General features: G+C 36.5%; 1 protein-coding gene across 3 annotated transcripts in view; it reads right to left on the bottom strand.

Moving 5' to 3' along the window:
* Positions 1-16434, bottom strand: part of RANBP17 (RAN binding protein 17) — a 164465-nt gene that overhangs the window by 51468 nt on the left and 96563 nt on the right. For all 3 annotated transcript variants that reach the window (XM_041119320.1, XM_029997948.2, XM_041119321.1), the window contains exons 17-20: positions 12239-12302; positions 12045-12153; positions 6838-6941; positions 541-629 (exon numbers count right to left, since the gene is read on the bottom strand). In XM_041119320.1, the coding sequence (XP_040975254.1) occupies positions 541-629; positions 6838-6941; positions 12045-12153; positions 12239-12302 (366 nt within the window). The remainder of the gene's footprint in view (positions 1-540; positions 630-6837; positions 6942-12044; positions 12154-12238; positions 12303-16434) is intronic.

Here is a 16434-nt window from a genome sequence, read left to right on the forward strand (position 1 = left end):
TCCATTATCGTTACTTATTGAAGAAAACTACAATCTAAAGCTTTTGATTTTGTTTTCAGATGTCCATTTTCTTCTGGATCAAGACGACTGCAGGTGTTGAGATATTAATAGAGTTGACATAAATAGAAAGTAACTGACTAAATTAAAGACATGATTCATACCAGAGAGAGAAATCTCCCCAGATAGCACTTGTATAGTATTTTTTAAGCACTTCTGATGTTAAACCAAATGTAGGTACATTGTGTTTGGAGTTAAAAGACACAGCTTTTTTTAATGAAAACATTAGGGAATTATGAAGGGAAGAAAAGCACTTGGATATGTTTTCTAGATTAGTAGTGTGACACAACAAAAAAGTGACCTCTCTGTGGTCCTTCCCAGTTAACTGCATGGTTGCCATTGTGCTGTAATTTTAGCTGATTACACATTAGTTCATTTAGCTTTGTTTCCTCTTCCCCACTGTGCCATACTATTAAACTAATGCAAGGGGCCTGGTATCCCTCTGTGCACAGAGCTGGTATTGTCATAGTGTAATAAGGATACATCCAGTCAAACAGCATGGTGTAGCTGGTCTTTGTGTTTAGTGCAAAGGCAATCCCTCGAAGATCCCTTGCCAGCCCGATCAACATACGCTGTCAGTGGGAAAGAGACACAGTAATTGATTTTCACGTTAGCACAGAGCAGATGGAGTAATAATCAGCCAATAATGACCACATATCTGATTTTGATTCATTAGTTTAAATGTCTTGCTCAAATCTTTTTTTATAAAAAACACAAAGATTCTTTTAACAAACAAGATTTCCACAAGTTTTATAGTGATAACACTAGCAAAATGCTTAGGAAATGCTTTTGATTATTCGATACGCTATCCTAATGAATAATGCAAATTAAAATGTAATATATGAATACTGTGTATTAAAGTTTAAAAGTGCTTCCTGTATTAATATATTTAAAGTAATAATAACAATAAAATGTTAATTTAAGCTTGTAATATTTTGAATGAGGTGTAAGACTAACTGATACTCATAACAAGCTACAATTAAGGTTGCACTGAGATTCTCATTGTACTGTTATTTTAACATTTTTTTTTTAAGTAATTTTCCAAGTTAGGTTTCTTCACAAAGTGACTTTTTTGTTTACAGAAGACCATGCAAATCTCTGTCTGTATTAACATTAGTTCTGAGATGCATTTTTTTTCCCTTTAATGACTGAAATGTGGCTTCAGAATCCTTCCAGCTCAAATGCAGACAACATTTTATGCATAGATAATTAGCCCCTACTAAAGGGATGTTTTCAGGATAATTAATAGACATCAATAAGAAACACTACTGAATGAAAAATATTTTAACAATATAAACAAACTTTTCAATTTACTTAGACACAAATATTCTTTTTTGACAATTAAGTAGTTTGAATAAATTTTATCCATGTGTTGCAGGTGGGGTTTCTAATTTTTTTTTTTTTTTCCCCTCATAATAAAAGACCACAGTACTGCAGAGTCTGGTAAAAAAAAAAAAATCATAGAAGTATGGCAAAAAAAAGAGTTTTCAATAATGTACCACTTGGTGTTAACACTGTAATATTTATAGTGTTGAGAAATACAAAAGGTAAGATTCACATATTAATTTTAATTGATCACATAAAGAGCAAATTACGGCTGATGCCTTGTTAAACTGCTAAATGTAATCTTACACAAGGGCTAATTTCTACTTTTCATATACAGACCCATTAGTCCAAGTGACTTGGATGGCACGCACATAGATTTATCCAAGGATAAATTGAGTTCTCTGCAAAACACTGGTGAGGTTGCTAGGAGTATTTTAATATTTGCATTTCCTTTCTGTTGTGCATTGAAATGGCCTGAACTTGCAAGATGCTCAGAGGTCTCAACTCTCATTAACTTTAATGGGACTCTGAAATCACTAGAGAGGAAGTGTTCAATACTGAGAAGATGCAATATAAAACTGTTACTTTATCTTTATATTCATCTGTATTTTCATACTTTGTGTGCTGTTTTGTCCACACAGAAAATAACCGTTTAGCAGACATGGTGGCCAAAACATAAAGAATTAAAAGAACTCGGCAGCAACACTTTATACTTCTTTCTGAAGGGATACAGAGATGCAACAATACATAAAAGGAAGTGGAAACCTTCCAGATTGATTTTGGTTCCTTTGCCTATTCTAGCCACAAAAAAAGGAGACAAGCAAGACTGCACAAAGGAAAGGCTGGAGCTGGGAAGAAGGGGAGCTACAGCCCCTGGCAAGACATGAACTTGCCTTTGTTTGAGGATGCGCTGGGAGAGAAAGAGCGCACCATCTTACTGTGGTCTCTAGAAGATGGATTAGAAAAAGACAACCAGCCAAACCCATACTACTCTAACATGCTTATTCTGTCTTCATAAAGACAACCGGTTGTAAGAAAACACTCTTTTGAAATATATTTAAGAAACAGTTTGGTTATGAGACTTTAAAAACTATTAATAAAAGTAGATGTGCAACTTTCTTTAAACTATAGTATCAGATTTCTGGGAACCTACACAAACACCAGGCAATTTCAGACACCATTTGACCCTGAATTCTAAAGAAAGGAGAATAACTACTACATAAACTACATTTCTCATTTTTCTATTCTTTAAATTCAGGTATTGTTATTAAAAAGCCCATACCATTAACCACACTATTCTTAATAAATGACCTCAACCTACAGGGCACCATAAAATTCTTGTCCTGTAAAATCCCAGCAAACTCAGTGTTTTAGACATTATCCATTGGAACTCAACTTTATAAAATAACACTGCCTACAGCTGGCAATGTCCGAACAGCCTATAGAATAGCCTACAGAATCCTGAGATAAATCCTGATCCATTTAAGTCACTGGTAAAATAACCTTTAAACTCCAACAGGACCAAAAATCACGCTAGATTCCATGCTTGCTTAAGTCACATTTAGTAAGAACGCCCCCCCCCCCCCCCCCCAAAATCCCAAGACAGTCTAGTTTTAGTCCATTATGAGTTTTCAAATAGCACTTATGTGCATAAAATGTATTAATGACAAACAACATTATACACTTATACATCTACTTTTTGTCTGTCATCCTGTGAGATTCGAAGTGCCTTGCAAACTTAACAGAGTAATTTGAAGAATACATGAAGCTACTGCTTCATTCACTGCTGCACACCAGCCATTTCTGGGGCAAAGAGACAGTTAGTAACACCACCAGCAACTGCAAAACGAGTAAAATGAGAAGTGAAGAGCAGTAAATACAAGAAATGTAGCAAGAGGATCTTGTCAGTAGCATGTGGGTTTAAAAACTGCATTTCACGCTAATGAAACAATTTTGTTCAAATTTCGGTTTTGAAATATTCTTCCCTGAGTATCAGTGCTAGGCTGACTTAAGATTAATTAAAACCAAGCCATTTTTAAAATAAATTCAAGTATTTTGTTTCAAAGTCCTGAAGACTTTTCAATGGATTTTTCAAAGGAAAGGAGCTGAAGATTTAAATATTCACAGAAAAAACCCTATGACTTGCCAACACGTGCCAAGTGTCTGACTAATGCAATTTAAAACAGACGAGACTGCTCACGCCACCCACCCCCAAAACGGGGCTTGTAATGGAAAGTCTGACAGACCCTTAACTATAGTGGCACTACTGGGTGCAGCTATAATATTACCCTCATAATTCTACTATATAATAACAACAAAGGAAAAAAAAGGTGAAGGGTCATTGCGCTTTGTCTTTAGAATTAAGATGGCTGTCTTCATCCTTACAGCATACTCTTAATTCTGGAGACACGTCTTAATAACCTCTAAATAGTTCCAACAAAAGAGCCGTGTCAGAGGAATGAGCAGGCCCCAAGGTGTTTCAACTGGAGTGTTTTCATCTGCCTTTATTGCTCTATCCCTCTCCAGAATTAAGGCAATAACCTGTGATAAATTATTCAGGAACTGCTACAGGGATCAAAGCAAAATCATTCTGTTAAAGTGCTGTTTGCAACATTTGGCACTTAGTGTGAAAACTTTTAATGTGTGCAAGCTGAAAATCAAGGATTTTAAATAATTTAACAGCATGGAGTTTCTACAAACCAGCTAAAGATAGCATGTTGCTATTTAACTGCTTTTTCCTCAGATCCCTTTTTTCATGCGTTTCTAGCAGATCTGATGATGTCACAACTATAAACAAAGTACTACTGAGATTCTGGCTACCCAGTCGATATATTACTTAACCGGATTGTCAAGAGAAACCTTGAAATTCTTGGGAGAAAATTAGCCCCTGTTTTAATACTGGACATTTTTCCTATTAATATAAAAATGTGCAGAAGGAAGTAGCCAAAAAAAAAAAAAAAAAAAAAAAAAAAGGAGGAAAAAGGAAAGCAAAGCACATAATTACTTAAGCCATCTTCAATTAAATTTGATCTCCCTAGTAAAGAAACCTAAACATATGTTTTGTATGCAGATTTAATGATTACAAATGTATTTTAAAAAGAGCGAGCTCCCTTGTTGTGACTGGTTTTCAGTGGCGTATTTCAGAAATATTAAAAAACCAAAAAAAAACCCTAGCCAGTTAGAAAGTCCTAGTAAAAACCACAAATTAAATGAATTTGGCAGTCCTGGACCATTTTCACAGTGATATTTTAACAGTGTCATCTCCCTGTGGATTGGAATACTAAGCATTTTATTGAAGAACTGAACCGTTTTTGTTTTTAGTACTTGCAAAATGAAGTACCTGAAAGCGCTTTTGCATGTATTATTTATTCATCATGATAGAAAAATAGCTTTAACCTAATAAATTATGTTTAAGAGAATTTAGAGCAAAAGTTTTGTTTATGATAAAGCAACAGATTTAGTTCTTTATCAGTAGCTTAAAGCACCAAGTTTTCTTTATACAAATTAGACAGATGGTGCTTACAGTAGAATTTACTAAAGGTCTGTCACAACAAATGCAGCCAAGCTGCATATTTAATCACTGCAGAACCTTGTCTACCTGCAGCTGCCAACTGCTAATCCAATTTCCCTGATAAATGTGGCAAGAGACACGATCAGCAATAAAGAGCATCTAACTCCATTTTCCTGCAGGGCGTCTTTTGATGAACATTTAGGACGGAAGCACGGAGTGCACTGTGTGGCCCTGGCTTGTGGCAGCTGCATGCATTTTGAAGACACAGTTCTCAGGTTACTCACTTAATTCTGCCACTATCATTATGTTGCTATTGATCTCAGTAGCTCTTGTCTACACAGCATTACTCTAGATGAAGCTGAATCAGGCAGTTATCATGCATCAAACTTGCTCAAAAGCCTGGAGATTTCCCCTTAATTACTTGTGATTTTATTTGCAAATACCGTTAAAGTGTAATCAAGCAGTCACTTTCCAGGGTCGTTAAGAACTTGCTAGTTTAGGAATATATCACTGGCACTCCATTAAAATTTCTCTACTAAGATGGTTTCAAGCAAACCAGACAGGACAACGGCAAAATTATTTTAATAAACTGAATCCTCGCATGAGATAAATACAGTTTCCTATAGAAAAGGTAATGCTAGCAAATTACCTCTTTGTTCTAATTTTTAGGATTTATAACTTGAAAATACAAGAGGTGAATCCAAGATAGATGAACTGCGTCTGAGCTGCGTCTATTTCATAAATTAAAAGTTATTAAAATTAAATACATAAAGCAACAACAAATGAGGAAACCACAATTAAATAATTGCTGAAATAACTTTAAGTACTATTTTTTAAAAAATAGTAGCTTAATTCAAGCAATTGTTGTGAACCGTGCATCTTCTGGTAATGTCAGAGATGTACTGCAGACAAATTATTTACTAAGTATTTCTAGCATATCTGTTTATTTTCTTATGAAAGGAAGTGGATAAATATGATGATACAGTATTTAAGTTTCCACCATATTTTAAAACAGCAAATTAAAATTACTGTTAGGGTTTCTTCAAAATTACCCTGTGTAGCTGAAGCAAGACTCCAGTGTGCATTGTTAACTATTTATTCAGTGACAGTAGAAGGGGATCTCTTTAATGCAACAGTGCTCTAATATATTATCATTCCTGATGATGCAGCTTGTATCTAGCAAATCTTTTTCTTCCCTAAAACATACTGTTGTTTTGACACAAACAGCTTGCTACACTTAAGGATTTTACTAATAAAACATAATGTTGTGTTAGATATTATGACTGTTGCCACAGCTGAACTGACTTGTCAAATCAATCCTAATATGGCTCCCACAGGCACATAAAAACCTTATTTAGCTATCAGTTATCCTAATCACTTTGTTCAGTTTAAGGGTGCAATACTTCAAGACCAGTTCCTATTTATACATATATGCCCAGCCATTTAATAAAGTCTTGATTTATATAATAAATTCTTGTCTGAAAAAATACTTTAAAGCAGCAGTGTTTTATCAAGTGTGTTACAACATGTCTCTTCATACCCCCAAATAAATATGTTAATATACACAAACAGGATACTTGCATGGCAAAGAAGAATATTACATATGAAACAGATAAGCTATCACTGAAGACAAATTTGTCCCTTTGATTGTAAATGGGGCTCAAATGGGGTCACTTGATCTGCAAAGTACTGAAAAATCCAAAGGCCTTTATAAAATCTTTTACAAAGTTTATTTAGGATAGTAATTTGTAGCCTTTGTATCTCTACTGTCTACATTCCTAATTATATAAATGCATACAGGTATAAATATACATGGAAGTATACAGATATATACATGCCAAGAGAGACTGACAGAAGAGATGACAAGCTTGTTGTTAAATGCTTGCCCCACTATTAGTTTTTTCCATCAATAATTTCCTTCCCTATAACTGAAATACACCTACCTTTGCTTCTTCTTGTTCAAAACTACTGTTGAATATCTGAGTCACGCTTTCAAACGAAACTGTGAGGGGGAGCATGAAATTCTCGAACTCATCCTCGTCTTCACCTACAGGAAAAGAAACCAAAACAAAACAGCAAAACCATCACATCATATTCACAGTGCTGTTCAGAAGGGTCAGTCTCCTAGGCTTTTACAGAAAAATCTCACTGACATCATGGGAACTTTCATATGACCTACAGGAACAAAAACCTGAGGTTTGACATATTTTTACTGAGCTATAAACAAAGACGACAAATTGTTGATCGTAAACAACTTGTATCCGAGACTGGCATGTCACTGCATTTCACATCTTTCTTCTTTTCATATTTCTGTTTTCTCTGTTAATCTGACAGCATTTGTTCAGTAGTCTAGAAGAATATTCACGTAAGAAAGTCAAAACTCAACAGTTAGAAAATGTTACATTTAAAACTGCAACAATAAATTAGACCCTTTCACATGTGTACTTTGTAGTATAATGTTTAAATCGCAGCCTTTTATGATCATATGCTATTTTCTCTACCTCCTACCTATTTAGTACACAGAATGAAGCTGGTGTGGAAATAAATCCGGACTGTTTTGGGGTTATTTGTGTGACAGTATTGCCTCATTGTTTCAGAAGGTGTGAATTTAAGAGTAAATGAAACAAGATGTTGTGGGTAGGGAAAAAAAGAGATTGTCTTGGTTAGACAGTTGAAGGAGATAACCTGGAAGTCTGGATTGTTTTTGTTTTGTCGTGACACTGAACAAGTAACTATAAACAACAACTTTTTAGAAATGGCAATTTGCACGAGGATTGGTACTCCTGCTACTTATCTTTAGGCCCTTAATGAGGGTAGCTTGCCTCTCGCATGCAGATTCCCCTCGAGAGTAATTCAGAGTAGGAATTTAATTTATGTTCTTTAAAGAGCTCTTTGCTATAGGGCTTCTCTCCCTTCTCTCTTCATTGGCAAAGTCTGGCAAACTAAGCTGCAACTGAAGTTAGGAGGAGTCTTTTGTGTGTCAAACTGGTTGTGCAAAGTTAGTGGTGTAAGCTTTACAGTTTAGTTCATACACCCGTCTCTAAAATGGGCCTAATTCCAGCCTCTTACCTCTAGGGATACTGCGAAGACCAAATCACTCACCCCCGTACAACAGTAAGAAAGACAGAAAAGGCCAAGAAAAAAAGGTCAGGAAGAAAAAAAAGTCACAACAGAAAGCAAACCATGGACAAACACATAAATCCAGATGACAACACAGAAAAAAAAACCAAAAATCAAAACACTCAGTAGCTTCTCATTAAGCTAGGATGACACATCTTCTGAACCGAAAGAGGCAAACATCCTCTGAGAGAAATAATTGTGATCCTGCAACTAGAATTGCCTCATAACAATGTAAATATTTACAATGGAGAGGAAAGGAAAGTTGCAGAGGCAATCCCAATTATGGCATTTCCTCAGTTCTGAATACTTGGCTCTGTGACCTTAAGTGCTTCCTTTTCATACAGGGCTTTCGTGCCCCCTGTTCTTTTTAAAAGCAAAGGAAATACTTTCAATAACTTACTGCTACTGCACTGGTCAGCCACAGTTACAGAGCCTTCAAATTGCAATCTATGCTCAAGACCTTTCTTAAACTAGCAAAGTAACTGCCTAAATCTGTGACTTGCATCCTGCACCTGCAAGAGAACCAAAGGGGGTGAGACGGTTTGTCTTAGATTTCAGAGCTACTGCTGGCAGCCACAGGATCTCGTGGACTTTGGGAAAATCCAATCCTGTCCATCTTTGCCTGTCTCCTCTGCCATCTTCTCTCTGCTCCTTTCAACACAAGTCAGTCTTTTTATTTGTCATTTCTGGACTCTTGTGTCCTCTTCCGATTACTCACAGTAACCCCAGCTTTTTGCTTCTATCTCCTTACTTCACCGACTCCAGCTCCCCAAGCAGTTCCAATACAGTATTAGTTTCTGTGCTCTCAACCTCTCTGCTCAACCAGCATCAGCTTCCTCTAACCCTCCTAGGAGTCACGCTATTTCTATATATATTGCATATCCCTGACGCTTTTCTCCTCTTAATCGCTTATCAGATTTTCCTCAGAGCCAAAAAAACCCAAAGCCCCAATCATTTAGAAAGAGTCCTGTGCTAGCATTGTCCCATGCTAGCGTACAGACTAACAAAAGTCATTTGGATACTGCTCTATGCAGGATCAGGGCTCAGTTGCCATTTATAGAGTTCTCAGGAAAAACCTGAATTATCACAAGATAGCAAAAGTAATATTCCATCTCATCTAGAGTGCTGCATATCATTGGAAGACAACCTCCACAAAGACACTATGTACACATCCAAATTCAAGATGAACCCTTCCTGAAGGTAGAATCTCAAGCATACTTTGTTAAAAAGTTGAGAAGACCAAAGAACTACCAGAATGGCCAATGCTGATTGGAACCAACACTTTAATGACAAACCAGCTAGTTCTGGAAATGGGGTAAGGGGAAATCCCATGTGCTGTTTCTGTTTTAAATTTCAGTGTAGGCAATGAAGAAAGACTATACAATTAGGATCCTATATAGTATTGCCCTATTAATAAAATAATTTGTAAGTTTTAGAAAAGCAACACAAATTACTACCTATACATTTTTTTTGCATTCCTGTACAAGCCACATTGACATCCCATGAACAGTACAGTATTATTAAGGAAAGGAAGAAACTATCCTACTCAAACCTACCATGGTAAATTGTTCATTTGCTATAATTCAGACTACAGGTACACATCCTTATTATGTCCTTTGAAAGAAAAGAGATGCCTCACTTGTAAGTTACAGTAGATCTGTGTGTGGCTTACAGCAATAGTGTTTGGAGAGGTTTGGCACTGAGCATGACTGCATATACCTGTAAGTACAGGACACTGACAAATCATGCTGAATAGCTCCTGAAGGTATTTTCTACAGCTTAGATGTACTCCTCTTGGTAGTGCAGAAGAAAAAGTGATTAAAACTTATTAATCCTAGTAAAAACTTTTATTTAAACATTACTTTTACTGGTGGTGTATTAGTTTTGGTTATACACACAAAAGAATATTCAGTTTATTTTAGAAATCTTGGATTAAGAATCTTGGACAAAATTATGCAATTCTAAATGCCAAAAAAATTATTAAAAACACAACCTGGGGCACATAAGGAATTCAAAGTCTAATTATATTCATATGAGGTTAAAGTAATTCAACAGAAACTGAAGTGCATTGTGAAGCAAATACCAATTAATATATTACTGTTCTTTCCTACTACAATTAAACTTTGCCAGTTACTCCAACAGCAGCACATTGTTTAAAATGTAAATATTCTGAACTTACTGTATTCAACTAACCTCCAAAAATATTTCTACATCAAACAATTACTTAAAACAACCCCCACCAATAAAAATTCATCTTAATTTTGTTTCCACGTAAATTGTTTATCATTCATATGAAAGGATTTTATATAAAGCTCTTCATTTAATTTGAAAAAAAAAAAAAAAAAAAAACAGAAAGGAAACATGGTTAAATGCTTTTTTGTCTAAAAATGCCAGTTTTCACAGTTTGAAAATATCTTTTGATTCACAAGGTATGAATACTGCCATTTAGTGCTGCACAAACACATTGAAAGGATAGTTTGTGTACACCTTACTTATTAAATTAGGATCCTAAAAGGCAACTTACACCTGTTTGTGTCTCTAGATGTGCTTTTCTATCAGTTCAAACCCAAACAAGTTTATTCCAGTAAGAACACAAAGGACAATAGCCACAAGACTGACGTATGCTTTTTCCAGATACTCCTGATCATTTCAGATCTTGTAGAGTTGTTATCCAGAGGAATCACAACGACCTCTATCAGCTTGCAGCCATTCCTAAGTCACGTGCCTGCGTTTTGTCCGACACATATTTACACAACCTTTACTTTGAGTTGTAATTTTTAACACCTGTGATCTTGTTTTTACCAAATCTTTTTTTTTTTCCCCTGTAGGAAAAGTTACTGAAATTGCATGTGTAACCCATTTTATATTAGAAAATGTACCTATTGCTTATGTCACACAACACTGAGCCAGTACTGAAAGCAGTTTAACCGCAAATAAACGCAGATCCAGCTCACAGTTGCCGTTCTTTAAGAAAACGCTGATAAATGTGGTTCGGTCTTGCCTCGAAGTTAACTGTTTTCAGCACCGTGCAGCAGTAGACAGTACAGGCACCCGCCATCAGCAAGGGGAGTAACAACTTCTGTTGGCTTATGACTGTCTGTGTCGCTCTCTTCTGCACACATGTTGCCTAGCTAAGTCCTTGCATGAGGGCTGGAAATCAGGACACAAAAGACTTGCCTTCTTATTTTTTGAAGGCCCTCAGCAGCGGCCCCCCTCGGAACACCTGCAGGCATCCATCCTCAGGAAAGCAGTCTGTAAGGCAGACCCTCAGCAGCCATAAGCCCACAACTCTGAGCGGGGCCTCTGATCAGAGGCAGCATTCTTCACCATCAGCTGCTTTAACACACGATTCGTTTCAGCGTTCGTTTTGACAAGCCCAGCCTTCTCCACTCAGACGACAGAGAGCTAATCACGCAGACAGAGTTCTGCATTTCACTCCGGTGGCCGAGGGCAGTGCCTGGATTCAAGGTGACCGAGTCCTCTACCACATTTAACGATTAAAGCATGCACTGGGCCTTACATGTGTCTAACCTCTCTAATTTCCAAAGGACAACTCAAAAGGTAATGCCAAGTGCATGTTTTAAGTATTGCTGATTGAGCTGCAGAACTCTTGTCAATGTTTATTAAAACTCGGAGGGTCTTTGTATATTGGGAACTTGCATGAAGAAGTGAAATTAAAAAACCTTCTACTAGAAGCTAGAAGGTTCTGGCATAATTGGTATGTTACCTGGAAACGCAAAACACTTACTCAGGCACTTAATGTTGTAAATCCTTATCGTTAATACAAGAAGTGCTTCTCTGCACAAAATCAACTCATCTCACTTATTTCTTCAACAGAAGACAACAAACAAATACAGTGTTATTGCTTAATGCCATAAATCTCAAAAGTTGATAGGCAGTGATTTAAATACCAACTATAACATATTTACTGTACAATTAAGCTGCTGTTTGATTGGTTTAATAACCTTAAAAATTCATAGTACTACACAAGACAGCAAGGTGTCTCAGGGACATGGGAGGTGGACCTTACCTAAATCTACCATGAGAAGACGAGTGAGAGCAGTGTAGAACACTGTCCGGCACCTAAGGTCACTGAGGCTGTAATTATCACTGATGCCCAAGAAAGGGAAGTGCTTACTCTGTTGAAACATAAGTGTATGAAAAGTTAAGCATTCTACAAAATTTACTACACACAATGCTTTTTAACATAGTAAGAAAACTTACTGTGTGATTTTGAAGCATGAATTTCACAGCCTCTATTTTCACAAGCTTTTTCAGGAGACTATAAGTACCAGGTGTTAAGGAAAAATCAGCCTCGCAGCATTATGATTACATTATCAGGTTGTACAAACTTTCAGGAGTTTTTAGTGAGAAAAAAGTCCTAACTGAAACAACAAGTGTACGTTAAAAAAAAAAAATTAAAAAATCCGAATTTCATCTAGAAATATATGTCATAGAGATATTCTTTAGAACATCAAAGACCATAATCTATTATTAATTAAAGCAATTACTTTTCGTGGCATATATTCTAGTCACAAAAGAGACGAATGAACTGAATGACTTTTATAATTAAACAGAGAGTTTCTGATAATAAATGGTGCTGGTTTTTCCCCAGATAGGCCCATGTCATCAGCATGTTAAAAACAAACAAACAAAAAAAAATGGTTTTGCAACTGCCTGCATTGAAGACGCCTGGCACTTGGCAACGGGACTGGCAGCAGCCCTAAGCAGCATTGAAGTAACGGCCTCAAAATCAGAGGTGATCTTCCAGGCCCATCAAAAATCACATTTCATTCGTTACAGTTACGACAGATAAAAATACATCTCATACATACTAAGGTACGTTAAACGCTTAACCAAAGTATTTTCAGACGTACAAGAACTGAACGGAAATTTCTGAAGAACATACAAAGTCTCAGAGCCAGAGGAAAGTCCGTAACGGGCCGGTACAGCTGGGAATTCTGGCCGCACCTATGGATACTCCCACAGGAATCCCAGTTCCTCCGACCTCACAGAGTACAAAGCAAACCTAACCGAGTACTGCTAAGCGTGACCCGAAATCTCCCACCCCCCGAACTGTCTAACGGGAGGCCAGCGACGGCCCAGCTGGCCGGGTCTGACCAGAGGAGCACGGCCCCGGGCACCCCGCGCTGCTCCCGAGGCCCGTCCCGCTGGCAGGTCCGCCGGTCGGGGCTGCGCGATGCTGCGCGACGCTGCGTGACGCTGCGCGACGCGCGGGCCGACGCGCCTGGCCCGGTCCGGGAGGACGAGCCCGAGCCTGCGTGCACCGGCTCGCCTACAAAGGCTCCCGCGGAGATGCACGCTAAATGACGCAGAAGCAACGTATTTCCTGGACTGCGCCTACTGTACAGATCGCAGATGCTAGCATGACTTACTAGGTAGTTATACCTGATGAAATGCCATATTTTTCTTCAGGTTTCTTTTAAAAAGCGTGAGGAATATTGAAATCAAAAGTTGAGTTTGCAAAAACTGTTGTTATAGAAGCCCTTATAGTTCAGACGGTTAAGACTTGTTTCACAACTCGAGTCCTTTCCTAGCTCTGTGAATTACGAACATCTTTAATAGCACGAGCACACGCTAATTCCCTGTCTCAGACGATTCAAACGTTTGGGGTTGGGCAGGGGAGATAATACTGTGTATTCCAAAAAGAGCCATGCCGACATCTTTGTGAGCTTCTGTACAGAGGTAACCGCTGCCGCGAGGGACGCTTGTAACAAGGAGCAAGAGAATGGCCAAAGCAACGGCCTGGATTTTCTGACTCCTGCTTCTCCTTCATTTGACGTAAAATTGCAGTATGACTTTCGGCCAGTCACTCAAATTTCACTGTCTCAGTTCTGCATCTGTAAAATGGGGATGTAAAAGGCTTTATGATATCCAAGTATGCTAATACACTTTTTCAGGAATGCCACAGAAAAATTCAAACCCCAGGAACATTCATAAGTACTGAAGGCATCACATAAATGAAATGACTTATGGGCTTGTACATTCTACAACGAATAGTATAAAAACTATTAGTTTACTGAACACTGTTCATCCCTGACATTGATCAAGTTCTTTAAGAAATAATCAGTATGACTGCATAACTTTAGACTGTACAGTAGTGCCTACAGTCCTGTACAAACACAGAAGGTTTTACAAATACCCGTAACACTTATTATTGTTACTATTTTCTTTTCTTTTTTTGTTTTGAGTGCTTGCTTCACTCTGCCATTACTGCACATAATTGACTGAAGAGTTCGATTACTTTTATGGGAATAAACAATTTCCCTTTTCATTTTAAATGGATTAATTTTTTTTTAAACAGGTAAAAGTTTAAGAATAGGTTTTATAGCTGCTATTGGAAAATCTCCTAATCTAGTTTTAAGATGATGTTCCTCTGTCAATCTATAACATTTGACACATATTACCTGGTTTTATATTGCAAAGCTACATAGTTGTTCCCCCCCTGCCCATTACAAGGGAGAGCCTTTCATAACATAAAGCTAACAAAGACATGGATAAAGAATTTTTGAGAGACTATAAATACTTTACCCCAAGTTATTGTAGAAAATAACAATGAAACTGTAGTTATTTTTCTATAAAAATATACGGTGGAAAAGTTAATTATTAGAAAGAACTAAACATGCATGAGAGAGCACTATGGCTTCAAAGACATAAAGGAATGACTAACATATTCCATTATGTAAATGAATTCAAAGATATTTCACGACTGATCAGCTAGGAGGGACATAATGATTTATAATTCAAATAACTGAGCTTTGAAATCAAATTGGGCTAATATATTTCGAAATATGCAAACCTGGAATAATTGTGAAAGTAATGTAAACCATGACACCAGCTCCAATCATTTGTTGCCTTTGTTGTTAATACTGTCTTACGTTTTTTCTTCCCTTTTTTTTTTTTTTTTTTTTTCCCTTTTACATAGTACGGTTGCTGGAATTATGGTTTGCTTTTAATTCTAGATTATCCTTTAGAAAAAGGCTATTATACACATAAAAAAAGAAAAAATACCAATTTCTAAGACTGTGTAGAAGCTGACTGACGTACAGGAAGGTACCGAAATTAAATAAATTATTATTTTAACCTTTCAGGCTAGCCACAATTTAATCTATATCAAATACTGAAAATTGATCCACTGGATCCAGCATCTTAACAATACACTATTTCTTTCAAAGCAATATATACTTAATGCCTTTTAAAAAAACCCTAATATAATGTGAAAAGGCCAAAGTTTGCAATGCCAGGAAGTAGTTATAAACTACTTCATATGTTTGAAATAAAAAGTACTTCAGTATTATTATTAAAAAAAAAACTATTGGTAGAGTTTTTAATAGGAAAAAAATACATATCTTTAAAAGCCAAAATGACCAGTGAAATTGGGTTGTACATCATTTTCTGGGAAAAAGGAAAAACAGCCTCGACAGGTGTAATTTATCATTTTTCTGATTTAATACCAAAGAAATATATTAAAATAATAAAAAGAATCCTGAAATCCTCAAAATTTGTAGTGATAAATAGCCCTCCCTGTCTTTATTGCATTATGCCTACTAACAGAAATATTGCATGGTGGATTTTGCCAGACAAGGACGATTATTTTCCAATAAAAAGTTGCATATTAAATTCCAGCACAAAAGTGGGTGTCTAATACTTTTGAAATCTTTTATGGTTTGCCAGGGAACACAATTTTAAACTTAACTAATACAACATCACGGTGAAGTGAACCAGCATTAAAGCTGTCTTTGTACAACCCCACCCATCTAAGCAGAAAAGCTACTGTTCTCAGAATTTTTGTTTGAAGTATTTCCATTGAAAAGTAATTGCATAAATTTTTGGTATTTATGTTTTTAGTTAATCTCTCTTTTTACTAGTCTATAAACATTTCACATTGAAGCTTAAGATGTATGTTTATGAAAGCAGTGCTGCTTTACATCCTGAATATGCACAGGGGTCTGAAACTGCTCTTGCAGCAGTTAGCAAGTTTTTGCAAAGAAAAAAACCAGTTTCATCACAATTCTACTCTTCAGGAGAACTTAGGTTATTAAATATCTACTTTTTCATCCTTTCTAGGTCCTGATATTATTATATCTATTTCATGAGCAGAAACTCATTTACTGCAGATATGATTTGAGTAATTCGAAAACTAAAACTATCCAGACATTTCAGCCTTGGAAAGTATTATTTGCACCAATAGTTTATACTGACTCTCATTTTTGAGAGCTACCATGTGAATACATGCTTTTGAAGGCCTCCAGAAGACAACATGAAACGCTAGATGCTTGTTGGCTTTAGCAGTAATATGAGGCTGATTATTTCAGCAACTATACATACATAAATAAACAGGTAAGCACTTTAAGTTAGGTGCCCCATGTTAAATTTCTTGGTTATTTTGGAAGTGTTTT

This window comes from Aquila chrysaetos, chromosome 22, assembly GCF_900496995.4.
Source record: "Aquila chrysaetos chrysaetos chromosome 22, bAquChr1.4, whole genome shotgun sequence".
Classification (NCBI taxonomy): Eukaryota; Metazoa; Chordata; class Aves; order Accipitriformes; family Accipitridae; genus Aquila; species Aquila chrysaetos.